Source organism: Lepidochelys kempii, chromosome 17 (genome assembly GCF_965140265.1).
Source record: "Lepidochelys kempii isolate rLepKem1 chromosome 17, rLepKem1.hap2, whole genome shotgun sequence".
Lineage (NCBI taxonomy): Eukaryota > Metazoa > Chordata > Testudines > Cheloniidae > Lepidochelys > Lepidochelys kempii.
Genome location: NC_133272.1, coordinates 1,441,747 through 1,469,723, shown reverse-complemented (window position 1 = coordinate 1,469,723; position 27,977 = coordinate 1,441,747). Strand labels below are relative to the sequence as shown.

At 62.8% G+C, this 27,977-nt stretch overlaps 1 protein-coding gene across 4 annotated transcripts; it reads left to right on the top strand.

The window, feature by feature from the left end:
• Nucleotides 1-206: 206 nt before the first annotated feature.
• Nucleotides 207-25,560, top strand: BLTP2 (bridge-like lipid transfer protein family member 2). 4 transcript variants are annotated; one of them, XM_073315103.1, is made up of 39 exons: nt 212-324; nt 1,854-1,983; nt 3,653-3,702; nt 4,003-4,165; nt 4,261-4,379; nt 4,874-4,934; nt 5,313-5,523; nt 5,774-5,897; nt 6,359-6,483; nt 6,672-6,739; nt 6,859-7,007; nt 7,908-8,026; nt 8,443-8,606; nt 8,822-9,086; nt 9,297-9,502; nt 9,925-11,011; nt 11,316-11,507; nt 12,050-12,252; nt 12,333-12,451; nt 12,527-12,747; nt 13,069-13,259; nt 13,452-13,551; nt 13,635-13,837; nt 14,200-14,482; nt 14,780-14,937; nt 15,165-15,371; nt 15,675-15,774; nt 16,143-16,325; nt 16,899-17,020; nt 17,102-17,257; nt 17,350-17,462; nt 17,710-17,890; nt 17,978-18,064; nt 18,227-18,337; nt 18,546-18,681; nt 19,736-19,860; nt 20,237-20,338; nt 21,024-21,158; nt 24,927-25,560. In XM_073315103.1, the coding sequence occupies exons 1-39, from the start codon at nt 263-265 to the stop codon at nt 25,110-25,112; spliced, it is 6,717 nt and encodes a 2,238-aa protein (XP_073171204.1). In that variant the 5' UTR covers nt 212-262; the 3' UTR covers nt 25,113-25,560. The 4 variants fall into 4 exon arrangements, with proteins under 4 accessions (XP_073171206.1, XP_073171204.1, XP_073171203.1 ...); XM_073315102.1 differs by having other exon boundaries at nt 6,344-6,483; XM_073315104.1 differs by lacking the exons at nt 212-324; nt 1,854-1,983 and adding an exon at nt 2,009-2,182 and having other exon boundaries at nt 6,344-6,483.
• Nucleotides 25,561-27,977: the final 2,417 nt, after the last annotated feature.

Here is a 27,977-nt window from a genome sequence, read left to right as displayed (position 1 = left end):
CCCAAGCGCCCCCCCTCGGAGCCGAGCCCCAGAGCCCCCCCCCGGAGCCGGCCCCCCCCCCCGGAGCCGGCCCCCCCCCCCGGAGCCGGCCCCCCCCGGAGCCGATCCCTCCAGCGCCCCGCCCGGAGCCGGTCCGGGCCCGTCACTCCGGGAAGGCCCCTGTCGGCCCGGCCGCTCCGCCTTCCCGGCGCCGCCCTCCGGGTTCGCGGCAGGTCGGCCCCGCAGAGGCGGCTCCTGGGCCGGGGCCGGGGCCGCGATCGCGATGCTGCCGCCGCCGCTCGCCGCGCTGCTCGCCCTGCTGCTGGGCGCGCTGGTGCTGGGCCGGTGAGCGGGGGGGCCGGGGGTGGGTGAGCGGGGGGGCCGGGTGTCGGGGGGGTGAACGGGGGGGGCTGGTGTGTGGGGGGCCAGGGAGGGTGTGGGGTGAGTGGAGGGGGGCTGGAGTGGGTGAGCGGGGGGGCCGGGGGTTGGGGGGGGCCAGTGAGCGGGCGAGCGGGGGGGGGCTGGAGGGTGAGCGGGGGGGCCGGGGGTTGGGGGGGGCCGGAGGGTGAGCGGGGGGGCGGAGTGTGTGGGGGTGAGCGGGGGGGGCGAGGGTTTGGGGGGGCCAGTGAGCGGGCGAGCGGGGGGGGGCTGGAGGGTGAGCGGGGGGGCCGGGGGTTGGGGGGGGCTGGAGGGTGAGCGGGGGGGCGGAGTGTGTGGGGGTGAGCGGGGGGGGCGAGGGTTTGGGGGGGGCCAGTGAGCGGGCGAGCGGGGGGGGGCTGGAGGGTGAGTGGGGGGGCGGAGTGTGTGTGGGTGAGCGGGGGGGCCGGGGGTTGGGGGGGGCCAGTGAGCGGGCGAGCGGGGGGGGGCTGGAGGGTGAGTGGGGGGGCGGAGTGTGTGTGGGTGAGCGGGGGGGCCGGGGGTTGGGGGGGCCAGTGAGCGGGCGAGCGGGGGGGGCTGGAGGGTGAGCGGGGGGGCGGAGTGTGTGTGGGTGAGCGTGGGGGCCGGTGAGCGGGGGGCCAGGGTGTGTGTGCGCGGTGTTGGGGGGCTGGTGAGCCAGGGCTGGGGTGCGTGTGGGGTGAGCGGGGGGGCTGGCATGTGGGTGTGGGGCAAGCATAGGTGGGGGAACAGAGGACATGGGGAGGGAGTGAGGGGCAGCGTTAGGCGCTAAGGGGGCAGGTGCTGGTGTCCGGGTACCCCAGAGTGTAGTTGCTGCACACTGGAACAGCTGCCGTTTCTAGTGGCTGGGGTGGGTTCCCTGGGGGCCCCCATCACCCCACGAACCAGGCCCCCCAGCCTTGAGGCCCCAGCACATTTCCCCAGAGGTGAATTGGGGGCCAGGACTGTGCAGCTGGGGAGTTGTCCGTTGCCCCAGACACCCTGGACTTGGGTTTCTGTGCGCCCCCTCAGAAGAGACCGATTGAGGCTCCCCTAAGCACCCTGCCTGGCACTGCCCAGGCCATTGTGTGCCTGGCTCTGGGCACAGGCGTCGTGGCCCCCCTGCTTCCCCCTCCGGCTGGCACTGCCCAGGCCATGGCGTGTTCAAACGCAGACTCTGTGCCACTCCCGCATTGGCACACAACATTTACTCTTTATATTGTGGCAATGCCCCACTCAGGGGTAGGGCCCTGTGGCAGTGGGTGCTGCAGAGACTCAGTGATCAAGTCCCTGCCCAGGGCTTGTTCCATGGGGCTGTGATTAATCCAGCTGCTGCTGGACCTACAGCGAGGTGAGTTGTTTCCTGAGCTGCAAGCAGAGGGTGGGACAAGTGTTCAGATTGGGAGTGACAGGGAGGCCCTCCGGGGGCTCTCGGAGAGCTGGCATTTACCCGCTCGGAGACCTGGCATTTACCCGATCTCTCTTTGACTTGCCTGCAGGTGGCTTGTGTGCCGACTGGCCACTAACTGGTGTCGTCAGAGGCTCCGGGCAGAGCTGAAGATTGGTTCCTTTGGGTTCTTTTGGCTCCAAAACATCAGCCTTAAGTTCCAGCAGGAGCAGCAGACGGTGGTGGGTACTATACTCCTGAGGGCATTCTGCGCCAAAAAATTAAAAATTCCTTGCATGATATTTTAAAATTCTGCAAGTTTTATTTGTCAATAAATAAATGCAGAGGCTCCAGTATGGAGGTGGGGAGCACAGACCGCTGGCTGCACGAAGGTGGGAGATCACCCTGCAGCTTCCCCACCCCAGGGACACAGACTCAGCGGTGAGGCTGCACCCGACCCTGACTCAGCACAAGGCCTGGGCCTGCCCCAGAAACACTCTGAGGCCCTGCCCCTCTCTGCCAGACACACCAGCTGTGGGTGGGCAGACTCAACCAGACAGGATCCAAGTGTGGAGGGGCTCATGTGGGGGGAATCCAGGTGTGGGGTCCGAGGATTCTGTGTGGGACAATCTGGGGGCAGGCAGCTCAGCGGGGGGTCTCGGTGTGGGGGGATCTGGATGCACAGGGGCTCGTTGGGGGGGTTCCAGGTGCAGGGGCAAGGGGACTCTGCAGGGGCTTCCAGGTGAAGGTGGTTGGGGCTCAGCGGAGGGGTCTGGGTGTGGAGATCTCAGCAGGGGAGTGTGGGTGCTGGGGGCATAGGGCTTGGTGTGATGGGGTTTTGGGTGCAGCTAGTTGGGGGTCAGTGGCCTGGGGGTCTGGATGTGGGGGCTCAGGGTGGTGCAGGAGGGTACTTATCAGGGTGGGGGGTTGAGTGCAGGGAGCTCAGTACAGGGTGGCCTGGGTGCAGGGGTGGGGGTCGTGAGGGAGGGGGTCTGGGTGCAGGGGGCTCCAGAGGCAGGGGTTGAGGTTCAATAGGGTGGGGTTCGGGTATGGAGGGCTAGGGGGGTTCTGGCTTGGCAGTGAGTATGGGAGGTCTGGATGCACAGGGGTCAGGAGGATGGGGGAGCAACTTGCTGAAGAGTGACCCCTCCCTCCCCCGCAGCTGAGAAGCAATGGGGGCAGGAAGCAGGGGAGGATGTTGAGCTTCCTGCAGCTGGGGGTGGGTCTGACCCAGCCCCAGCCACTCCTTGCAGGGAAAGAGGAAGTCCTGTCCTCTTCTGCCTCCAGCGCAGTTGGGACGAGCAGCTGATCCCAGCTTAGAGTGGGAGCCACTGGCTGGGGTGTCCCCAGCCCTGCAGTGATTTACCTCTCTGCTGGCTGCTCCGGGTGCCTGAAATGATGAATCTGCTCTGCTAGGGAGTGGTGCGTGACTCCTCTTGCAGCTTCCCTTTGCTTCCCCATCAGAAAGTCATTTTTCTGCAGGGAAGCAAAGAAATCTGCGGGGAACATGAATTCTGCGCACTCCTAGTGGTGCAGAATTCCCCTAGGCGTAGTACTAGAGGCGCTCAGAGTGACGGGGATCAGCTCCTCCGGGTATGCGAGGCCTCTGCCTTCCCCCACAGTGACCCGCTGAGGTCTCACATCCCATGGCAACCGCTCATGCAGCCACTGGAGTGAATCCCCACGTGGCTAGTCCTTTCCACCTAGCCCCACTGCTGGCCCTAGGCCCTTCCTCCCCCCGTACTCAAACCCTGATGCTCGCCCATCTGCACAGTGTGATGCCAGCTAGTCCGTGTGCTGGCAAGCTGAATGGGAGCTGGGAGTGGGGGGAGAGAACACAGGACGGGTGAGCATTACAGGGTGGGGCTAGGCTCTGTAGCTCCACTGACTTTTTTGTCTGTCCGTTTGCAGGAGATTGACAATGTCTGGATCTCCAGTAAACTCCTGAGCCACGAGCTGCCGTAAGTACCCACCCTGGCTCTTTCCTCGCTCTCCTTTCTGTGCTTGGGAGCGTGGCTAGACCCTGACTCCACTTGCCTTGCCAGGGTCCCCCAGCTCTGCCCGTAGGCGTCGGCCTGCTGCGGCAGGTCACATTCTCCTGCTCTCTGCCGTAAGGAGTGACCAGCTGTGACTCCCCTGGCTGCGCAGACTGTGTGGGGGCAGGACATGGGGGCACTATGGGTGGCTGGGCTGATGTAGGGGAGGGACTCCAGGCTGTGTTAAGCTGCAGTAATGCGTGCTGTTGCTGTTCCTCTGCGCAGACGCTACCTCGCGCTGTGTTTCGGCGAGGTGCGGGTCCGCGTGGATCTCCAGAAGGCACCAGCGGCAGGGTCCCCAGTCCCTGAGGCTCCAGCTGAGGGCGGCAGAGAGGAGAACAAGGGGGACCTGCCCATTAAACCCTCCCTGCTGAGAGTCCTGAGCCAGGTGAGTCTCCATGTGCTGGATCTTAGGAGGAGGGTGGGCGGGGAGCAGGCCTAGCTCCTGGCAGACGCTCCTCACTATGGCCCCTTTGCTCCCAGCTCTTCTCGATTCACGTGGAGTCCATCAACATCATGGTTCTGCACGTGGCCACCTCCGAGTCCCTGTGGCACATCCAGCTCACCAGGACGCGCCTGCTGCTGGACAGCGACGGGAAGCGGTAACTCCACCCTTGCTCTGGCCTGTGGGACCAGGGCTGGGTAACAACCACGTACAGCTCCCTTGGCTCACGAGAGCTCTGTTGTGGCCTTTGTCCTGGGAGACCATTCCCGTCCCGTGCCTTGTAGAGCTGGGCTGGGGGCCTGCTACTGGGACTCCTGCCTGGCAACATCCTTTCCGCCCACCCTCCCAAGGGCTGTTAAAATCCTCATCTTCTACCCCCTCCCTCTTGGTCAGCAGCTCTCTCTAGCCACTGGAGGGCGCCCCAGGAGCATGGCACCCTAACCCTCTCCCTCCTGGGACTGAGACCATCCCAACCCCTGTGTGATGCCTGGTTCTTGCGGGTGGCAGCCTCCTGCTGCATGGTCCAACTCTAGGGTGGATGCTCCGGGGGCTGTAGCACAGACCCCAAGTTGGAAAGACCTGGCTAGGGGGCAGCAGGGCCCCTCTGTGCCTGGCAGGTCTGAGCTGAGCTTTCTTCTGCTCTCCCCCCAGCCTGGACTGTGAGGTGACCCTGTCCCAGGTGAACAGCAAGGTGCTGAAGAGCAGCCAGCTGGTGAGTATCCAGGGTGGGGGGCCCTGCAGCTGCCCAGCCCCTGCTCTTGGGGAGCTCATGCTGCCTATCACCTGAGCCCACCCGGTGTGGCACCAGGAGGCATGGCGTGAACCACAGGGGCTCCCAGCTGGAGATGCTGGCCAGTCCTGGAGCCCGGCGAGCGATGCTGCCAGGTGGGGCTGTAGCCTCGGGGGGGTGTAGGACACTGCAACCTCCTGCTTTCTGCACTGTGACCAGGCTGCCTGTGGGCACCGGTTGTGGGCTGCAGGGCTGCACCCGATGCACATAAATGGAGTGGCTAGAAGCTGCCCCCATCACCATGGGCTCCCTCCCCTGTGATGTCATCTCGCTCTCCTTGACCCTCTGCCCCCCATGCAGGATGACACATGCCTGGCAGAGCTGGTGCTGGCTCTCACCTTCTCCATGGAGGTCAACGTGAGCAAACGGCAGCTGGTGGGCATCACCCTGGGCGTGTGGACCCTGCATGCAGAGCTGCATGAGGGGCTGTTCTGCAGCGAGCTGCTGCGCCGGGCAGCCAACGGAGTGAGACGCAGCGGCGCAGGGGACCAGCCAGGTTGCCTGGCCCCAGGTCGGCCAGCCATGTTCCCTGGGAAGTCTCGGGGGGCTGCGGGGAAGGGAGAGGGTGCCCTGGGACCCCCATGTTCCCTGCACCTCTGAGAATGCGTCTGGCAGAATGGGCATGGGGTGGTTTATGCTGTCTTGGGTCCCAGCCAGGGGTCCTCTTGGGCAGGTCAGGCCATTGCTGCCTCCTGCTGGGGGGAGTGGGGAGCTCTGGGGTGAGACTCCTGCCTGTGACCAGGTCTATCCCTTGCTCCCAGGCCCCGGGGAGGCCCCAAAGTCTCTGCCCCTGCTGAGCTTGCACACTCTGCAGCTCATCCCCAGCAAGGCGAAGGTGGAGCTGGAGAACACCAACGTGGTGCTGTCTGTGAACAGCCAGCAGAGGTAATGGGGAGCTGGCACCATGACAGGCCCGAATGCCCAGCCCAGCGGCTCTGCTATCCCTCCCGCCTGCAGGCGCCCTCCTGAGGCCCATGCCTCTCCCCTGGCTGCCCTCTGCTGGGCATCCCCTCCCTGAGGGCCTCCAGCCAGCAGGGTCCAGACGTGAGTGGTCCCTGGGGGAGGCAGGATTGCTGTGGGTGAGAAGGCCATGGGCCAGGCTCCGGGTGGCTCTGGAGTGGGGGCAGAATGAGCATGGCCTGTGCTCCCTTGGTCGCCCCTCCCTTCTGAGGCCGTGAGGAGCGCTCTGCCACGGGCTGGGCTTGGCAGTGATGGGGCAGGGCTGGGCCGTGCCCGGGATCTATGCTGGCCACCAGTGGGCAGGGCAGGAGGGGCTGGGTGGTGGAGCTGTGGCTCCCTTCTGGGTGTCCTGTGACTCTGCCTGGCTCCAGTTCTTGTGGGTTCAGGCACCTCACGTGGACCCTGAAGCTGCTGCAGTTCCTGTATCAGCGAGACGAGGAGCAGATCCCGCTGCGGAACTTCATGCCCACCTCCGACCTGGGCCAGATGAGCACTGAGCTGCTGCTGGAAGGCGAGTGCGGGGGGCTGCTGCGGGAGGAGTGGCTCTGTCCAGGGGACTGCGGGAGGAGGAAGGGAGATCCACACCACTCTCTGCCCCAATGGGTGGGGCTGGGTACTCCAGCTCCGCAGCATGTGCGTGGGGGTGGCTGGCTAACGCCCATAGCTCTGCTTGGTGATGGCCGCCCCTTCTCCCCACAGATGGCCTGCTGCTGTCCCAGAGCCGCCAGCGTATCGTGTGCCTGAACTCCCTGAAAGCCAGCGTGCAGGTGAGTGCGTGACTCTGGCGGCTGTGTCCTGGCACCTACCGAGCCGGCTGGGCCTGCTGACATGCGCGTGAGCAGCGGGGAAGAGGTCTTGCTCACACCTCCCTTCTCCCCATCTCTAGGTCACGGCCATAGACCTGTCAGTTGCTGTTCTGCTCAATACCTGCATTGTCCACTATCGCCACCAAGAGTTCTCTCACTGGCTCACCGCGCTGGCCCAGGAGTGCCGGGGCCCAGGAGTACCGGCCCCCCTCCAGAGCCACAGGCGAAGGTACATATGGACCCAGGGAGGGTGATGGCTGGTGTCGTTAACCACCCCCTGGTCTCCAGCTAGGGTGCTCAGCAGCCATGGTCACCTCCCTCGGAGCATGGGCAGAGCACACAGAGTGCCGCGGTTTGAGGGTTAACTGCACCTTCCCTTCCCCGCCAGCTTCCTCCAGGGTATCCACTTAAGGTTGCAGGCTCCCAACCATGGGGAGGCCCAGGTCTCACCCTCCAGACGGGGCTACCTCTCTTCAGGGGCTACACGGATGTCTGCCAGTCGCCAGCTAGCCCCCACAAAGCGAATGCCTTTCTTCGTAGGGGAAAAGCAGTGCTGAGAGAACATCAATCCACCCCAGGTTGGGGCCACGTGCCTGGGTCAGCCAGCAGCCTGAGGGGCCCTAGCCAAACCCTTACCAGCCCTGCTGCATTGTGGGGCCCTGGCTGGCTCTGAGTCACAGGAAGGCCTGGGGGTCCTTTATGCAAAAAGCCTTTTCTTTGTGTGCTGGGCTCTGGGAAGCAGTAAATGCAGCCCCCCCGGGGACTATCACCTGAGGGACTCACCTCGCTGAGCCCTGTGGGAGGAGCTGTGGTAACCTACCTCCGTGGAGCTGCCTGCCAACCCCAGCCAGTGGTGAGCCAGAAACTGTACCGGGCGGGCCCCAGAAGTGCCGCGAGCGGTGTGATACCTGCCCCATGGAGCATTCCTGCCCTGGCCCAGAGCATGGCCTGGTTCCCTCCACTCAGCAGGAGCTGCGCAGCTTGGCCTCTCTGCAGGCGAGAAGCAGCCCTTGGGGCTGGGCTGGCATGTGGCCTGCTGTGGCCCTGGGACAGGAGCTCCCTCCAGCCCTGTTCTGTAGCAGGGGGGCTTGGGCTCACTAATCCCATGGCGCTCTTCACCCTCTGGCAGGAGCTGCCCCCAGATCTTGGCTCCCATCATCCTCTCTGCCTCTCTATCCAACGTCAGCATCTCTGTGCAGCTGGGGGACACGCCACCCTTCGCACTGGGCTTCAACACCGTCTCTGCAGGTAGGAGCCTGAGACGTGACAGGGCGGATGCAACCCAGCCTGGGCAGAGCACGGCCTGGGCTTTGGCTGCTGCCATGCCCATGGGGCCCCTCCTCTGCTTTGGAAAGGGCTCTGTGGCTCCCAGGGCAGTGCCTGCAGCTGACAGAGAAGAGGCAGGTCTGGGCTGGGGCCCTCTGGCATGGCGTGGAGGGGCAGAAGGTGATGGGAATGGGTGCTCCAGCCTGGCGGGGAGGCCTGGATGGGCACTGCTCTGCAGCAGTTCCTCAGCTCCTGGGTCTGGGTCAGGATTGTTTCCGGGGGTGAGGTAGCAGCTTGGTCCGCAGCCCCAGGGGAGCACGCTGGCCCCTGCCTCGCACACTCCAGCGGGGCGTCCGGAGGGCCCCGGCCCATGCTCACCTCCTGCTCTGTGCCCTCAGACTACCAGCACCTGCGCCCCCAGAGCGTGCACCAGCGGGGAGTGCTGGCCATCGACCACCTGTGCTGGCGCGTGGGGAACGACTCGCACATCCAGAGAGCCCCGCACCCACCCAGCATGCACGTGTGGGGAGAGGCCCTCATCCTTGACTCCTTCAACTTGCAGGTGAGAGGGGCGGCCCGCCAGAGCGGGGGAGGGAGGATCAGCTCCCCCCCACCGCCCCAACAGGCATGGGCGCGGCTCCCTTGTGAGGCAGTGGGGAGGCGCTTCCTTCCCCCCCGGACCCTGCAGTGGGGAGGGGCTCTGCCTGGGCTGGGCTGGGAGTGGGAATGTGGCAGTTTCCGAGCTGCCAGCCAGTGACTGGACTGTGCTCCCTGCAGGGCAGCTACAACCAGCCCCTGGGCATGTCCAGCGCCCAGGCAGACACGCTCTTCCTGGACTGCACCATCCAGGGGCTGCAGGTGGAGTCGTCGGACACCTGCACCAAGTGCCTCTCCAGGGTCCTGTCCCTGCTGCACCCAGGGGCCAGCCCAGCAGAGCCTCTGGTGGAGCCAGCCCCCTCCCTGGGGGAGTCTGCAGGCCTGCTCTGGAAGGTGGACCTGAAGGTGGAGGATGTGAACCTGTTCACACTGTCCAGCCTGGTGGGTAAGTGACCAGGTGGGGCTGCTTGGCGGGGGCAGCACCATGGGCGGGCAGCCATCCCGCAGGACCTTCTGCGCCAGCCAGACGGAGGCAGTAGTCCTTGTCTCGTCCTGGCTGTCGGCAGCTGTTGGTCCTCCCTGCACTGCCCAGTGCGGGGGACTTCGAGGGCTGTGCCCTGTCCTGCCCCCAGAGATAACCTCCTGTTTCTGCCAGGTTCCTTGGAGGTGAGGCTGGACACGCTGATTGCCCTGGGCAGTGCTGAGAGCTGCACTGTTAGCATCCAGGGCATGGCGCTGGCTTTGGTGAAGAGCATTTCTGAGAAGATGCAGCCCTGCTGCAAAGCCCCAGCCATCCGTTGCCCCATCCTCAGCATCTCCATGCTCTCCTTCACCTACCACAGTAGTGTCCACGCCCTGGAGGTAGGTGCTGGCCGCTGTCCTGGCAGAGGGCAATCTGGGATGGCAGTGCCAGGCAAAAGATGTGCCCGTGGGCTGAGTCGGAGGGGGCTGAGTGACCAATCAGGTCAGGGCACCTGCTCATCGTCCCACTCACACTGGGACTTCAGTGGGGCTATCAGGTGAGGGCGAGCGATGGGCTCTCAGCCTAGGCCCTGTGCATCCGTGTCACACCCTGCCTTGTGGCTGGAGGCCTCTGCTGCAGCATGTAGCAGGGCTGGGGAGGGGGGAGGGGGGGTCAGGAGTGAGGTGGCCAGCAGAGCAGTGGGGGAGCTCGCTCGGCCCCTGCCTGCTCTGGCCCTCCTGGGCTCTCTCGGCCCCAGGGCGTGCTAAGAGGCGCTGACAGAGCAGAGACCCAGGCCCGCTTGCCTCTTTCTGTGCCCTAGGTCCAGTGTGGCGAGGGCCTGACCCTTCTGTGGAGCCCCCCTGACCACATGTATCTGTATGAGCACGTCCTCGCCACGCTCCAGTGCCGTGACATGCTGCAGAGCACCTTGGGCCGAAGGGGTGCTCCCTCCTTCCCCCCGGAGCTCCAGGCCGCTGAGGCAGTGAGCCCCAGCAAGCCTCCCAGCCCAGCCCAGGGTCTCCCAAAGAGAGTCCTCAACCTGACGCTGGAGATGAGCTCTGCCAAGGTCACGGCCTTCGTCTCTGAGGCCAGCTACATCAGCCTGGTGGCGGAGCGGGTCTCGATAAGCTGGCACGGCAGTGCCCTCCATGCCTACTGCCCTGACCTGGCCGCCGGCTTCGACGAGCACAGCATCTTCAGCTTCAAGGAGGTGGAGGTGCAGCTGCTGCCGGAGCTGGAGGAGATGATCCTGCATCGCAGCCCCTTCCCCACCCTGCGCACCCTGCGGAACCGCGTCTGGGCCTTCTCCTTTGCCAGCGTCGTCATCGAGCTCCCCTACCAGTACGACTTCTCCCGCACGCTGGACGAGGCCATAGGCGTGCAGAAGTGGCTGAAGAGCCTGCACCGGCAGGGCCGCCCCCGGACCTCGGCCCTGCCCCCGGACCTCCTGCTCAAGGTGCAGCACTTCTCCTGGGTCTTCCTGGACGACGTCTTTGAGGTGAAGCTGCGGGACAACTACGAGCTGATGAAGGACGAGAGCAAGGAGAGCGCCAAGCGGCTGCAGCTGCTGGACGCCAAGGTGGCGGCTCTGCGCAAGCAGCATGGCGAGCTGCTGCCCGCCCGCAAGATCGAGGAGCTTTATGCCTCACTGGAGAGGAAGAACATAGAGATCTACATCCAGCGCTCCCGGCGCCTGTACGCCAACATGCCTATGCGGAAGGCTCTGCTCACCTGGACCCTCTCCAGCCTGGAGCTGGTGGCCCTGGCTGATGAGTCCTTCCACGGCGTGGAGCGTGTGCTGGAGCAGATGAAGGACCTGGACAGCGTCAGCCCCTTCCCACCCGAGGGGCTGGAACTGGTCACCCAGTGGTGCCGCATGCTAAAGGGCAGCGTCAAGACCTTCTTCGGTGAGTGTGTCTATGGGGCTCCTCAGCCCCCATGGCCATGTCAGCTCTGGGCTCTGGTTCCCTGGCATGAAAGTGGGGGCATGACGGGCACCCAGGCCACATGCAGTGGGAAGCACTGTGGTTCCCCCACGTAGGGTCCCTCTGAACTAGCGGGGGGTGTTGCCTGCTCGGCCTCTTGCCCAGAGGCTGGGGAGAGTGAAGAGACCACTGAATGCATGGCCCCTCCCAGGGACCCTGGGGGTGAGTCTAACGCAGGCTCCCCTCTGGTCCGGCAGTCAGCGTGGTCTCTGGCTCTGCCCCACAGTGCGGATCCGTGACTACCCACGCTACCTGTTTGAGATCCGGGACTGGCAGCTCTCGGGTCGGCTGATCGGGACGGAGCAGAGCGGCCAGGCCTGCTCTCGCCGCCGCCAGCTGCTGAAGCTGGGAGCGCCATGGGGGGATGCTGCTGTGGAGAGGAACATGCCTCCCTTGAAGTTCTACCATGACTTCCACTGTAAGTGGGCTCTGGGGGGCCTGATCCTACAGGCAGGCATGCGGTTGGGGTCCAGAGTGGGGCTCCTTCTGGCTCTTGCTGAAGGAGCTTGGGCTGGGTTGGCTGGGAGGGGCTGGGGGGCCATGTGGGCTCCAGTTGGGACTGGAGGAGCACCGCTCTCGTGACAGGGTCACACTGATTTGGGGGTGGCCTTATCCCTGGCACTCTGGACCGTGAGCTTGGGCCAGGCTTAAGACACCGGGAATTGTGGGGGGAGGTGCAGGTGCTGGTCGGTGCGAAGCAGGCTTGTTCCCCTCTGAGCTGAGTGGAGGGAGGATTAGTGATGGGCCCACGTTTCCCCCCACCCCAGGGACTGGGCAGTGCCTGGGGTTTGGGATCCTGCCCCCTGGGGTCAGGATGCTGGAGTGGGGCTGCGCTGGGTAGCTTTGGGGGTCCTGGGGCAGCGCTGTGGAAGGGAGGGTGCAGAAAGTAACTTTGGGCCAGGCTGTATCTGGTTGGGGCAGGGACCGGGAGCTGCCCTGAGCCGCTGTCTGTGTCCCTAGCGGAGATCTTGCAGTACACCATTGTTTGGGGGCCATGCTGGGACCCGGCCTGGACCCTGATTGGCCAGTCTGTGGATCTCCTCACCAAGGCCTCGGAGGATCCCAGCCCCACCCTGCCCTGGTGGGATAAGAGCCGCCTTCTCTTCCACGGGGATTGGCACCTGGACGTCGAGCAGGCCAACCTGCACCAGCTGGCCACCGAGGTGAGACTCGCGTGGGGTCGTCCAGGGCGCCTGGGCCCCCCCACGGCCTGGCGGCCTCACGCTCCGCCTGTGTCTTGCAGGATCCGTACAACACCACCGAGAACATGCACTGGGAGTGGAGCCACCTGGCCTTCCTCTGGAGACCTGGCCAATTCGTCTTCAAGGGCGACTTGGACATCAACGTCCGCACGGCCTCCAAGTGAGTGTCAGCCCAGGGGGCGGGGGATGGGGGCTGTGATCTTGGAGAGCAACCCAGCACCTTCTCCCTGAGCAGGTACGATGACTGCTGCTTCCTCCACCTGCCCGAGCTCTGCATGACTCTGGACCTGCAGTGGCTTTGCCATGGGAACCCCCACGACCATCACAGTGTGGTGCTGCGCTCCCCAGAGTTCGTGCCCGAGCTGCCCGTGGGGCAGCACCATGACTCGTACCGGGCCTTCCGCTCCGAGAACCTCAACCTCTCCATCCGGATGGACCTGACCCGGCCGGGCGGGGGTGAGCGCTGCCCCGCAAGGGCACTCCAGAGCTGCTGGAAGCCAGCGTGGCCCCGTGCCAGCTGCTGCTCAGCCACTGACTGGAGCGTGGCCGTTCCTGCTAGGAGCTCTGGGGGCTGCTGGTTTGGGGCTCTGTGTTTGGGAGGCGGGGGGTCCTTGGAGATCCCCTGTATCCCTCCCCCGCTGCCTACCTTGGCCAGGGGACGAGCTGAGTGCTCGTGGGCTCTGCCATCCCAGGGAGGGCGGGCTCCTGGCGAGGGAGGGGCCGGGGGGGCCGGGCAGTGGCTGCCGTGTGCACAGTGCTGCCGTGTGTTGCTCTCAGAGCTGTCCCAGCCCCGGATCCTGCTCTACAGCAGCACTCTGCGCTGGATGCAGAACTTCTGGGCCACCTGGACCAGCGTGACGCGCCCCATCTGCCGCGGGAAGCTCTTCAGCAACATGAAGCCCGGCAAGAAGAAGCTGGGGCAGCACTACAAGCAGCTCTCCTACACGGCGCTCTTCCCCCAGCTGCAGGTGAGGCCGGGCCCCTGCGCGGCGCAAGGCTGGCCCTGCGGCTGGCCCTGCGGCTGGTGAGGTCCCTCGCGTTCCCTGCCCCCACCAGCTCAGTGTGGCGAGGTCCGTCGGCTGTCTCTCTCCCCCATCGGCTGCTCTCCTGCGTCCCGTCCCGTCCCCCCCAGCTCAGCGCCCTGGGTCTGCTTCCCTTAGGTGCATTACTGGGCCTCCTTCGCCCAGCAGCGGGGGATCCAGTTGGAGTGTGGGCAGGGGCACATATTCACGCGAGGGACTCAGCGGCTCATTCCCCAAGGTGAGGCTGGGGGCCCTGCCTGGCAGGGTGGGGTGGGGGCGAGGGGCAAGGTCCCCCCACTGATGGCTCTCTCCTGCCCCCAGCTGGCACGGTGATGCGGCGCCTCATCTCGGAGTGGAGCATCACACAGATGGTGAGCGACCTGAGCTTCGTCACCGTGCACCTGATGGCGTCGACCTGCGACGAGAGCGCCGACCACCAGCTCGGCTCGCTGGTGAAGAAAACTCACCTGCTGAGCCTGTCCTCCCTCACCTACCAGCGGCACAGTAACCGCACGGCCGAAGAGGTACCCACTGGCTCGCGCTGCGCGCAGACCCCTCCCGCACCGAGGCAGGGAACAGGCCAGCGACTAGCGCTCTGGCTGTCTGCAGGGTGAGCCCTGGATGAGGGAGAAACTGAACAGGGCCCCACTGGCTGCAGACTCAGCAGCCTTGGGTGCCGCTGATCACCCTCTCGAAGAGCTCAGCATGGGCGGGGCAGCTGGCCCAGAGGGACAGTGACATGACCAAGGCCACCCTGCTGGGGGTGACGCCCGGGTGTTCCCAGCCAGGGTGCTCCCTACTGGCCACAGGGCCTCCCTGCTGTTGGGCGGGTTTGAGCGGGGAGTCGCTCTGCCCTGGCCGTTGTCTGACCCCGGCTTGGCTCCAGGAGCTGACCATGCGGGATGGGGCCGACGCCTTCCACACCCACCAGCTGCAGCTGGTGGACCTGCGGGCGTCCTGGACCACCACCAACCGGGACATCGCCTTTGGCCTCTACGACGGCTACAAGAAGGCGGCTGTGCTCAAGCGGAACCTGTCCACCGAGGCGCTGAAGGGGTTGAAGATCGACACCCAGCTGCAAGCTAAGAAGCTGAAACAACGCCTGCTGTCCGCTGCCCTTCCCCCGCAGAGGGGGACTGGCACCACCAGCGAGCGAGGCTCCTCGGGGGGTGAGTGCCCAGCCGCCTGGGTGGGACCCTCGGGATGCCGCTCGGCACACAGCCCCGTCCCCCAGAGCTGCACAGCTCGTTCCACACATGTCCTGCCTCAGTACTGACCCACCTCAGCACCCACCATGGCCAGCTGGCCAAGGGCTGGCTCCCTCTCCCTCGGCCCTGACCCCCCCCGTCTGCTCCCAGGGGCCTCCCTCCCTCGATACTGACCCACCTCAGCTCCCGTCACAGTCAGCTGGCCAAGGGCTGGCTCCCTCTCCCTCGGCCCTGACCGCCACCCCCGTCTGCTCCCAGGGGCCTACATGCTGCAGAAGCTCATTGAGGAGACAGATAAATTCGTGGTCTTCACGGAGGAGGAGTCGGGGGCCAGCGAGCAGCTGTGTGGGATCGCTGCCTGCCAGACCGACGACATCTTCACCCGCAACTGCCTCGTTGAGCTGGTCAACTGCCAGGTACCCCGGTCCCAGCCAGGCTGCTTCTGGGACAGGCCAGCCAGAGCTCCTGCCCCGCTCCCTACAGCGCCCCCTGCTGGGAGAGGTGGTGACTCAGCTGCGTCTTTCTTTCCCTGGCGCTGCCGCTGGGGCAGACACTGCAGGCCTTCGTGGCTCTGGTTTATCTCCCGGCTCGGCCGCCCCGTCCTGGAGTTGGCAGGGTCACTTAGGGGCCTGTTCCCCTGCAGATGGTGCTGCGTGGTGCAGAAACCGAGGGCTGCGTGATTGTGTCGGCTGCCAAGGCCCAGCTGCTGCAGTGTCTGCATCACCCCGCCTGGTACGGAGACACCCTGAAGCAGAAGACCTCGTGGACCTGCCTGCTGGATGGCATGCAGTACTTCGCCACCACTGAGAGCAGCCCCGCTGAGCGGGAGGACGGCCAGCTGTGGCTGGAGGTTGGTTGCTGTTGGCCGGCTGCTTGGCCGGAGTGAACTCAGGTGGGGTAGGGGGTCCGCGGCTCTTTGGCTCCCATGTGGGAGGGGTTTGTCACAGCCACAGCCCCAGGGTGCTGAGACGCAGAGGCCTAAAAGTGAGGGCAGCCCTGGAGCCCCCTAAATCCATGGCAGGGCAGGATCCCAGTGCCAGGCAGCTGGGGGAGAGGGTGCCAAGCCAGCCCCAGGGACAAGCCCCCCAGCCGGCCAGCTCTGGCTGGGCTGGGCCCGAGGCCTGGGGAGTCACCAGTGTCCCTCCTGCCCCAGGTGAAGAACATCGAGGAGCATCGGCAAAGGAGCCTGGACTCGGTGCAGGAGCTGATGGAGAGTGGGCAGGCCGTGGGCGGCATGGTCAGCACCACCACAGGTCAGCCTCGGGCCTGAGAATCGTTCACACCAGCACCCGGGGATTGCTGGGCCCTCTCTTTACCCTTGGTCCTTGTCTGTCACCTGAGGGACAAGCAGAGCCAGCCCAGCTGAGAGCTCTGTCCCTCTCCTGTAGCGCCCCACGCTGGGATGGGCTTGGGGTCCCTGCCCAAGGAAACATTCTGGGGTAACTCTCCAGAGGACTTACGTGCATCCCCTTCCCCCACCTTGTGTTCAGATCCCAGAGGTTTTCCCCCTGCCCCCTACCCTTGCCCCTGCACTCTGATGCATCAGACTGTCTGAGAATCGGGGCCCTCATACCTGGGGGTGGCAGCACCGGCCCTGACAGCTGCCATGTTTGGCCCCCAGACTGGAATCACCCCTCAGAAGCCCAGCAGACCCAGCAGGTGCAGAGGATCATCTCCCGGTGCAGCTGTCGCATGTATTACATCAGCTACAGCCATGACATTGACCCGGAGCTGGCCACACAGATCAAGCCACCCGACGCCCCAGCCAACCAGGAGAAGGAGGATCTGCTGAAGAAACAGGAGGGTGCGGGCCTGCGCATTCTGGGTCGTTCTGCTCCCCTCTGGGAGGGAGCTCCTGGGGGCAGGCCACGACCACAGGCCTCAACATGCCGAATTCTCGTGTAACCCTTAGTAGGGGCTGTATCTCCCTTGGATCAGAGCTGGGCAGCTGCAGTCGGCTCCGGTCAGTAGGGCCCTGGGGTGTCTGGCACCGGGTGCAGTCTCTGCTTTCCCTTCTTGGTGCTGATCTCCGGTTCGTTCTGCCTGGTTCTCGGAGGCCAGGGAACGGCACTCACAGCCAAGTGCACAATTCATACCGCGCTCCAGCAAAGCCCGGCACAGGGTGGCAGAGCATTGTGGGCTGGAGAGACGGGTTTGTCTGTGCCTGCTGGGGCCTGTGTAGCGTCTCTGAGCTGTCATTGCCTGGGGGAGGGGGTGGACTTGGTCTCCCCAGCCCTGGCCCTTGTTTGTGTGTTAGCCCCGTAGGTGGTTCCCTCTGCAGCTCCCAGGGACTATACCGACCCCCCATGTGCTCTCCTAGCACTCCCTGGCTGTCACAGGGGCTGCCCCAACGCCCGTCCCTCTCCTCGCTCCCCAGGAGCCGTCGACACTTTCACGCTGATCCACCACGACCTGGAGATCTCGACCAACCCGGCGCAATATGCCATGATCCTGGACATCGTCAACAACCTGCTGCTGCACGTGGAGCCCAAGCGCAAGGTACCCGTGGGCCTGAGCGGTGCGCAGGCGTAGCGAGTTCCCCAGAGACCCCTCACCTCTCCTGTCTCTCTCTGGCCTCAGGAGCACAGCGAGAAGAAGCAGAGGGTGCGGTTCCAGCTGGAGATCTCCAGCAACCCTGAGGAGCAGCGCAGCAGCATCCTGCACCTGCAGGAGGCCGTGAGGCAGCACGTGGCCCAGATCCGCCAGCTGGAGAAGCAGATGTACTCCATCATGAAGGTGAGGCCTGGGCGTGCGGACTGCAGGTCCCTGGGTCGGGCCTGCTTAGCCTGGGGAGGTGCTGACTGATGCCGGCTCTTCGGTCCCTGCAGGATGACAGTAAGAACGAGAACCTGCTCGAGCTGAACCAGAAGCTGCAGTTGCAGCTGAGCCAGGAGAAGGCTGATCTGCAGCTGGAGAGTGAGGAGCTGAACATTCTCATCAGGTACCAGCCCCCACCAGCCTGATGTGCAGAGCAGGGAGGCAGCTTGCCCAAGACCTGCTGCCCCCCTGGTGCTGCCCAGTCCCACCGCCTTCCAAAGCCACCACGCCACTGCCCCCCGGCTCTGCTTCCCCGGGGCTCCCAGGCCTCCTCTCCCCCAGGCTGCTCTGAGGGGCTGCCCTTCGACTGGCCCTAGCCCCGGGGCTGCCCAGGGCCTGCTCTCACGGCTTTCCCGCGCCTGCTTGGGCAGGTGTTTTAAAGATTTCCAGCTGCAGCGGGCAAACAAGATGGAGCTGCGCAAACAGCTGGAGGACGTGAGTGTGGCCCGGCGGACCGAGTTCTACTTGGCTCAGGCGCGGTGGCGCCTCACCGAGGAAGACGGGCAGCTGGGCATCGCTGAGCTGGAGCTGCAGCGCTTCCTCTACAGCAAGGTACCGGGCCCAGCGGGCGGGCTCCGCCATTGAGGAGGAGGGGCAAGGGGTGCGCGGGGGTCCGCAGCCTGATGGCTCTGTTTGCAGGTGAACAAGTCGGACGACACGGCAGAGCATCTCCTGGAGCTGGGCTGGGTCACCATGAACAACCTCCTGCCCAACGCCCTTTACAAGGCAAGTACCAGCCCAGCGGGAGGCTGAGTGGGGCCCTGGCCGGGGCGGGGGCGTGGCGGCAGCCAGCCTGTGGGTGGGGTTTTCAGAGGGGTCACCAGGTCCAGCTGGGCCTGTGGCTGGCTGTGCCCCCACCGTCTCTGCATCCCCATCTATGCCCTGCAGGTGGCGCTGCGCCCTCAGAGCTCCTGCCAGTCGGGCCGGCAGCTGGCTCTGCGGATATTCAGCAAGGTCCGTCCGCCAGTGGGAGGCATCTCTATCAAGGAACATTTTGAGGTGAGGCTACGGGTGGATCCTAGGGGTCGGTAGGCAGGCCCGGGGCTGGTGTTCTGCTCCTCTGTGTCCCCAGTAGGAGGTGCTGTAGGCAACAGGGCAGGCGCACCCATCCTGGTTGGATATCTGGGTGAGGGGGCCAGGGTCCCCTGGGCTGCAGGGCGGCACAAGGATTTGTGCACTGGCCCCTGACGTACTGCTCCTCTTGCAGGTGAACGTGGTGCCCCTGACCATCCAGCTCACGCACCAGTTCTTCCACAGGATGATGGGCTTCTTCTTCCCTGGCCGCAGCGTGGAGGAGGAGGAGGTGGGGGATGAGGAGGATAAATCCAAGCTGGTGACGACGGGTGAGTGTGCTCTGTGGGGAGGAAGAGAGGGGCCTAGCACAGGCCAGCTCGACCCCCCCAGTTGAACTCAGTGCAGTGATGGGGTACATGCTGGCTGGCCAAGAGACCCCCAACGGGGATTGTAAATGGGGACTCCTCGTCGTGTGGGGTCCCCTGGGTCCAATCTCGACCCAATGCTATTCAGTCTCTTGTCAGTGGTGTGGAAGAAAATATTAAATCCCTGGGGGGTAAAGTTTGGAGCTGAGGCCCAGACTGGTGCAGTGGTGGATAATGGTGGGATAGGGCAGTTCTTGAGAGCAATGTGGATCACCGGGGAAGCTGGGCGCCTTTGGCCAACCTGCATTTTAATGCAGACAAAGGCTGGGTCCTCCAGCTAGGAGCCAGGAACGCAGCTCTCACTTACGGGGGGGCTGTGTTCTGGAAAGTGGGGACTCTGATAGGAACATGGGGTCATGGTGGAAACCAGCTGAAGCGATGGGCTGACTAAGAGGGCAAATGCAATCCTTGGCTGGATCCGCCCAGGAATATGGAGCTGGCGTAGGGAGGTGATCCCACTGCATACGGCCCATGGGAGACCATTACGGGGGTAGTGCTGGGGTCCACACTTCAGAAAGGACATGGGCCAGCTGGAAGGGCTCAGAAAGGAGCTGCAACGATTCGAGGTCTGGAAAACCTGCCTTACGGTGACGGGAGAGAAGCTCAGCCAGTGCTAGCCAAGAGAAGAGGAAGAGTGACTTGATCGCGGTCTGTAAATACCTACCTGGAGGAAGGTCTGTGAGCGGAGAGGGCTCCTCAGTCTAGCAGACAAAGGCTGAACGAAACCCAGGGGCTGGGAGCTGAAGCCACGCTGGGAATACGGTGCCCATTTTTAGCAGTGAGGGTCATTGACCATTGGACCAGCTGAAGGACCTGGTGCACTCTGTGGTGCACTGAGTGTCTCTGTTTCTACCAGCTCTGCCCTAGTCCAGCCAGGGTTCTGGCTGGCTGCAGGGATCAGTGTGGGGATACTGCAGTGGGTCAGGCTGGATAACCACAGTGCTCCCTTCTCTCTCAGGGATGCCCGTGGTGAAGCCGAGGCAGCTGATTGTGGCTGAAGACTCACTGGGCCCAGGGAAAGGAGTCGCTCAAGGACTGAACCGGACGTCAGGAGTCAGGAGGTCATTCCGGAAAGCCCCCGAGGTACCCACCCCACTGCTTTCGCGGGGAGTCTCCTTTAAAGCCTCCCCAGGAAGCGTCTGTTTGGCTCCTCTTGAGGCTCAGACAGTCTAGAGCCAGCGATTGCTCCCGCAGTGCCTGGGGGCAGTGGGCTGGGCAGTTCTGCCCCAGGGCTGTGAGGGATTCACCCACTTACCCTCACACTTGTCAGCAAAGCTGCCCCTTGCATGCTGAGCAGCTGGTGCAGACCAGGGGGTGTCATCCTGGGTCCCCTGGCACGTGGCAGGGAAGAGAGATGAGCCTTGGCTGCTCTCCTGAATGAGCTGGATCCGCCCCCTTCCCACTGGTCCAGTGGCCAGCTGTGCATCTCTTCCCCCTTCTCTTGCTCTGTCCCTCCCAGCACCCCGTGGACGACATTGACAAGATGAAGGAGCGTGCGGCGATGAACAACTCTTTCATCTACATCAAGATCCCACAGGTGCCACTCTGCGTCAGCTACAAGGTCAGTGCCTGCCTCCAGCACAGTGTCTGGGGCAGGGTGACCCCGAGGGTGCTGGGGAGGGAGGGGACAGCTGTGGTCCCGTGCCAGGGAGGGAGGGGACAGCTGTGGGCGTGTGCTGGAGTGGGGCCGGCCCTGGAGGGTGCTGGAGAGGGAGGGGATAGCCATTGGCATGTGCTGGGGTGGGGCCGGCCCCAGAGGGTGTAGTTGGAGGGGTTGTGTGTGAGGGGCTGCCCTGCCCTTTGATTGGCCCTATCCCTAGGGCTGCCCAGGGGCTGCTCTCACGGCTTTCCCTTGCCCGCTTGGGCTGAGCTGAATTCACTTTCTGCCTCTCCTCTCTCTGCCCCACGGGCCGTGGGTAGTACAGGGTGCCTGGTACCTTCTTGGGGCAGGGAGCCCCTGCCTTCTTCCTGTGCACTGTCACTGCTGTCTGTCTGGCTGGGATGCATGACTCTTCTGAGCCGTGGGGCAGAGGGGAGGAGGCCATTCCTGGGCCCCAGCACACTGCCCTCAGCAGGGGCCCTGTGTCCCCGTTTCCGCTCTGGGTCCCCTCTGCCCGTCTCCGCTCCCATGAGCCCAGGGGTTCTGGCTGCTGGGTCTCGCTCCGAGCCTGTAGGAACACGGCCAGCGGCGCAGGCCCATGATTGGCTGGCTCTGGCCGCGGGGTCTGACACGTTGTCTGGCGCAGGGCGAGAAGAACAGCGTGGACTGGGGTGACCTGAACCTGGTGCTGCCGTGCCTGGAGTATCACAACAACACGTGGACGTGGCTGGACTTCGCTATGGCAGTGAAGCGGGACAGCCGCAAGGCATTGGTAGCACAAGTAAGGGCCCGGACCCTCCCCCCACTGCGGGAGCCCCAAACTGAAGGAGCAGGGGGGGGATCTGCTCCAGGTTTTCTGTTAGCCCTGGGGACTGAGTTATACCCCCTCCCACGCTGGTGCCTGCTGCTGTCTGGTTCCAGTTTGCTGCCCTCCCTCCTCATCTTCTCCTGAGTTGTGCTGGGCCTGTGCCCATGGCGAGTGTCTCTCTGGGCAGGGCAGGGAACATATGCGCGGCCAGACTGGGTCAGACCGAAGGTCCATCTAGCCCAGTATCCTGTCTTCTGACAGTGGCCAGTGCCAGGTGCCCCAGAGGGAATGAACAGAACAGGGAATCATCCAGTGATCCATCCCCTGTCGCTCATTCCCAGCTTCTGGCAAACACAGGCTAGGGACACCATCCCTGCCCATCCTGGCTAATAGCCGTTGATGGACCTATCCTCCATGGACTTACCTGGTTCTTTTTTGAACCCTGTTATGGTCTTGGCCTTAACAACATCCTCTGGTTAAGGAGTTCCACAGGTTGACTGTGCGTTGTGTGAAGAAATACTCCCTTTTGTTTGTTTTAAACCTGCTGCCTATTCATTTAATAGAATCATAGAATATCAGGGTTGGAAGGGACCCCAGAAGGTCATCTAGTCCAACCCCCTGCTCAAAGCAGGACCAATCCCCAATTAAATCATCCCAACCAGGGCTTTGTCAAGCCTGACCTTAAAAACCTCTAAGGAAGGAGATTCTACCACCTCCCTAGGTAACGCATTCCAGTGTTTCACCACCCTCTTAGTGAAAAAGTTTTTCCTAATATCCAATCTAAACCTTCCCCACTGCAACTTGAGACCATTACTCCTCGTTCTGTCATCTGCTACCATTGAGAACAGTCTAGAGCCATCCTCTTTGGAACCCCCTTTCAGGTAGTTGAAAGCAGCTATCAAATCCCCCCTCATTCTTCTCTTCTGCAGGCTAAACAATCCCAGCTCCCTCAGCCTCTCCTCATAACTCATGTGTTCCAGTCCCCTAATCATTTTTGTTGCCCTTCGCTGGACTCTCTCCAATTTATCCACATCCTTCTTGAAGTGTGGGGCCCAAAACTGGACACAGTACTCCAGATGAGGCCTCACCAATGTCGAATAGAGGGGAACGATCACGTCCCTCGATCTGCTCACTATGCCCCTACTTATACATCCCAAAATGCCATTGGCCTTCTTGGCAACAAGGGCACACTGCTGACTCATATCCAGCTTCTCGTCCACTGTCACCCCTAGGTCCTTTTCCGCAGAACTGCTGCCTAGCCATTCGGTCCCTAGTCTGTAGCTGTGCATTGGGTTCTTCCGTCCTAAGTGCAGGACCCTGCACTTATCCTTATTGAACCTCATCAGATTTCTTTTGGCCCAATCCTCCAATTTGTCTAGGTCTTTCTGTATCCTATCCCTCCCCTCCAGCATATCTACCACTCCTCCCAGTTTAGTATCATCCGCAAATTTGCTGAGAGTGCAATCCACACCGTCCTCCAGATCATTTATGAAGATATTGAACAAAACCGGCCCCAGGACCGACCCTTGGGGCACTCCATTTGATACCGGCTGCCAACTAGACATGGAGCCATTGATCACTACCCGTTGAGCCCGACAATCTAGCCAGCTTTCTACCCACCTTGTAGTGCATTCATCCAGCCCATACTTCCTTAACTTGCTGACAAGAATACTGTGGGAGACCGTGTCAAAAGCTTTGCTAAAGTCAAGAAACAATACATCCACTGCTTTCCCTTCATCCACAGAACCAGTAATCTCATCATAAAAGGCAATTAGATTAGTCAGGCATGACCTTCCCTTGGTGAATCCATGCTGGCTGTTCCTGATCACTTTCCTCTCATGCAAGTGCTTCAGGATTGATTCTTTGAGGACCTGCTCCATGATTTTTCCAGGGACTGAGGTGAGGCTGACTGGCCTGTAGTTCCCAGGATCCTCCTTCTTCCCTTTTTTAAAGATTGGCACTACATTAGCCTTTTTCCAGTCATCCGGGACTTCCCCGGTTCGCCACGAGTTTTCAAAGATAATGGCCAATGGCTCTGCAATCACAGCCGCCAATTCCTTCAGCACTCTCGGATGCAACTCGTCCGGCCCCATGGATTTGTGCACGTCCAGCTTTTCTAAATAGTCCCTAACCACCTCTATCTCCACAGAGTGCTGGCCATCTCTTCCCCATTTTGTGATGCCCAGCGCAGCAGTCTGGGAGCTGACCTTGTTAGTGAAAACAGAGGCAAAAAAAGCATTGAGTACATTAGCTTTTTCCACATCCTCTGTCACTAGGTTGCCTCCCTCATTCATTTCATTTGGTGACCCCTAGTTCTTATGTTATGAGAAGAAGTAAATAACACTTCCTAACTTCCTCCACACTAGTCACGATTTTATAGACCTCCATCATGTCCCCTTTTAGTCGTCTTTTTTCCAAGCTGAAAAGTCCGTCTTATTCATCTCTCCTCATACGGAAGCCGTTCCATACTCCTAATCATGTTTATTGCCCTTTTCTGACCCTTTTCCAATTCCAATATATCTTTTTTGAGAGGGGGGACCACATCTGCACGCAATATTCAAACTTTGGCGTACCATGGATTTATATAGAGGCAATAGGTTATTTTCTGTCTTATGATCTATCCCTTTCCTAATGATTCCCAACATTCTGTTCGCTTTTTGACGGCCGCTGCACACTGAGTGGATGTTTTCAGAGAACTATCCACAGTGACTCCCAAGATCTTTCTCGAGTGGTAACAGCTAATTTAGACCCCACCATTTTACACGTATAGTTGGGATTCTGTTTTCCAATTTCCATTACTTTGCATTTATCAACATTGAATTTCATCTGCCATTTGGTTGCCCAGTCACCCAGTTTTGTGAGATCCTTTTGTAGCTTTTCGCAGTCTGCCTGGGACTCAACTATCTTGAGTAGTTTGGTATCATCTGCAAATTTTGCCACCTTGCTGCTTATCCCTTTTTCCAGATCATTTATGACTATGTTGACTAGGACTGGTCCCAGTACGGATCCCTGGGGGACACCACTATTTACCTCTCTCCTTTCTGAAAACTGACCATTTATTCCTACCCTTTGTTTTCTGACTTTTAGCCAGTTACCAATCCATGAGAGGACCTTCCCTCTTACCCCATGACAGCTTACTTTGCTTACGAGCCTCTGGTGAGGGGGGACCTTGTCAAAGGCTTTCTGAACATCTAAGTACACTCTATCCATTGGGTCCCCTTTGTCCACATGCTCGTTGACCCTCTCAAAGAATTCTAGCAGATTGGTGAGGGATGATTTTCCTTTAAACAATCCATATTGACTCTTCCCCCAAAAAATCACGCTCACCTCTGTGTGTCTGACAGTTCTGCTCTTTACTGTAGTTTCAACCCATTTCCCCGGTCCTGAAGCCAGGCTGACCGGCCTATAACTGCCGGGGTCACCGCTGGGGCCTTTCAAAAAATCAGCCTCACATTAGCTGGCCGCCAGTCACTTGGTACAGAAGCGGATTTAAATGACAGGCTGCAGATGAGCTGTCTGGGGGGCTGCTGGAAATGCCCGGGCTGGAGTGGGCACTGCTGTCTCTGCCAGGCTCACTCTGCTCGCCCAGATTGCTGCCAAGTCCCTGCCTCTGGGGCAGGCTGTGCAGGGGAGCCCCAGGCCACGAACCCTAGTCAGGTCTGTGGCTGAGCTGTTGCAGCCAGGACAAGCCTTGGCCTTCCCCCGCCCGTGCTGTCTCCTGACCCTCTCTCCGCCGCGCAGGTGATCAAGGAGAAGTTGCGCCTGAAGCCAGCTGCTGGTGCTGAGGCCCGAGGGAAGCTGGAGAACAAATCTGACGGGACCATCCAGCAGCAGCAGGAGGAGGATGAGAAGGCGCGGCTACTCATTGGCCTGAGTGTGGGCGAGAAGAACCCCAGCAAGAAGTCCATCTTTGGCAGGCGCAAATGAGGGCAGCACCCGTCTGGCTGGGAAGGGACGCGGCAGCTCCTGCCACCTCTTGGGCACATGGCCCCTTTGCAGGCCTGAGCTGGCACAAACAGGTCTAGGTGGGGGCCCTTGGTGGCACAGCCCAGCCATGGCACAAGAACTTGATGGACTGATGGCACGGGCAGAGCCCCTGTCCAGGCAGGGAGCGGCATGGCGGTAGGGGGACACCGCGCAGCGTGAAGTGGCTCCCCAGCCGCGGGAGCTGGGGCGGTGGCATCACCCAGGCCTGGGGCTGCCTTCATTTGCACAGAGCCTGGGTGGCGAGGAGCACTCTCCTTATTCCTGGTGGGTCCTGCACTGGCAGCACTGGGCCAGCAGCTCTGTCCGCACTGCAACGTGGCCGCTCCAGTCTGGTTACTGTTGGGAAGTGGGCACTGAGGAGAATTTAAATAAGAGCTTTTAATTTGGACCCACCTCTGTCCTGGTGTTACTGATCAGTTCCCCAGCTGGGAGAGGGCGGGAGCCAGGGCCCAGCGGCCTACCAGCCTGCCACCAGCACCTGGGCTCAGCCTGGGCCTGCTCCCCCACCCAGAGACCTGGGGCCTCACTGCCCGCTGAGCTGCTTTCCCCTGGTTTTCCCCTTGCTCTCTGGTGCAGCCTGCAGCCTCGCCTGCTCCGTTCCTCCGAGCCCCTAGCAGGACACTGCTGTCCGTGCTGCAGCCCTGCTATGGGGTTTGCTTGGTCTGTGAGTCCCAGCTCCCCAGGCAGCCGGGGGACGGCTGGGGGTGAGGCGCAGCTGGAGGTGACTGAGCTGATCTGTTACCCCCCACCCTCCACTTTCCTGGATTGTTTATCCAGCCTGAGTCCAGATTACTGCCTAGGGGTAGGAACCTTTCCTGTGAGCTGCCCCCTGGGTTAGTAAACATGAACACCCCTTGGCTTCACCCTGCTTGTATGTAACTTTTCCATTCTCCCAGCTGTGGTGCTGTCCCTATCACCTGCCTCTGCTCCGGCTGCTTTATAAACAGGAGCTTGGTGGCTTTTTTTTCAGTGCATTCCCCCTGCTCTGTGCTGGGCCTCTCGGTGCTGTTCTGGCTAGGGAAGCCCCATGCTGCACTGGGCAGCTGGGCGCAGACCTTGCTGGGGCCGCACTAGCCTGCAGCTCTGTTTTCAGTGGCACCCATCCCTCCCATCTATCGCGGTGGTCAGAGGCTCTCCTTCCCACAGTATCTTCCTGCCAGCAGGCGCCCAGGAGAGAGCATGAGCTCCGGAGGCTGGTTATTGTCTGTGGGCCGGGGGCCTTGGATGGGTCCTGTGTCCACAGGGGCTGAGACCCTCCTTGCGATGAGCAGCAGAAGCAGCTGGTGGCTGAGGGAGGAGGATGAACCATGGAACTCAGTCTGTACAGCATGACCTGAGCAATGTCCCTGCCCTTGCTGCAGTGCTTGGGGCAGCTAAAGCCAGAGCCAGCAGGGCCCATGCCTGCCCTGGGGCCCATCAGCCTGGGGCCCCTTATGGCCCTGCTTGGCCTGGCTCCTGGAAACTGATTAATATCCAGGAGGTGGGCATAGCCTAGGGCAAATTGTCCTGAAGAAACAGCCACTGGGTGCATCCCATAAGGAGCGAACAAGCAAATGGGCGGGGCTCGCATGGCAATGAAGGGGTAACAGGCTCTCTGCGTTATGTGTGTGTGGGGGGCAATGAAGGGGTAGCGGGTTCTGCATTGTCCGTGTGCAGGGCGGGGCTCGCGTGGCAATGGAGGGGTAGCGGGCTCTCTGCGTTGTCTGTGGGTGGGGCGGGGGTCAGGGAGGGGTAGCGGGCTCTGTGTTGTGCGGGGCGGGGGTCAGGGAGGGGTAGCGGGCTCTGTGTTGTGCGGGGCGGGGGGCAGGGAGGGGTAGCAGGCTCTGTGTTGTGTGGGGCGGGGGGCAGGGAGGGGTAGCGGGCTCTCTGTGTTGGGCGGGGGGCAGGGAGGGGTAGTGGGCTCTGCATTGGGCGGGGCAGGGGTCAGGGAGGGGTAGCGGGCTCTCTGTGTTGTGTGGGGCGGGGGCAGGGAGGGGGTGTGGGGCGGGGGGCAGGGAGGGGTAGCGGGCTCTCTGCGTTGGGCGGGGCGGGGGGCAGGGAGGGGTAGCGGGCTCTGTGTTGTGCGGGGCGGGGGCAGGGAGGGGTAGCGGGCTCTCTGTGTTGGGCGGGGGGCAGGGAGGGGTAGTGGGCTCTGCATTGGGCGGGGCGGGGGTCAGGGAGGGGTAGCGGGCTCTCTGTGTTGTGTGGGGCGGGGGCAGGGAGGGGGTGTGGGGCGGGGGGCAGGGAGGGGTAGCGGGCTCTCTGCGTTGGGCGGGGCGGGGGGCAGGGAGGGGTAGTGGGGCGGGGGGCAGGGAGGGGTAGCGGGCTCTCTGCGTTGTGCGGGGCGGGGGTCAGGGGTCAGGGAGGGGTAGCGGGCTCTGCGTTGTGCGGGGCGGGGGGCAGGGAGGGGTAGGGGGCTCTGCGTGGGGCGGGGTAGCGGGGCGGGGGGCAGGGAGGGGTAGGGGGCTCTGCGTGGGGCGGGGTAGCGGGGCGGGGGGCAGGGAGGGGTAGCGGGCTCTCTGCGTTGTGCAGGGCGGGGGGCAGGGAGGGGTAGCGGGCTCTCTGTGTTGTGCGGGGCGGGGGGCAGGGAGGGGTAGCGGGCTCTCTGCGTTGTGCGGGGCGGGGGGGCAGGGGTCAGGGAGGGGGTAGCGGGCTCTGCGTTGTGCGGGGCGGGGGGCAGGGAGGGGGTAGGGGGCTCTGCGTGGGGCGGGGTAGCGGGGCGGGGGGCAGGGAGGGGGTAGGGGGCTCTGCGTGGGGCGGGGTAGCGGGGCGGGGGGGCAGGGAGGGGTAGGGGGCTCTGCGTGGGGCGGGGTAGCGGGGCGGGGG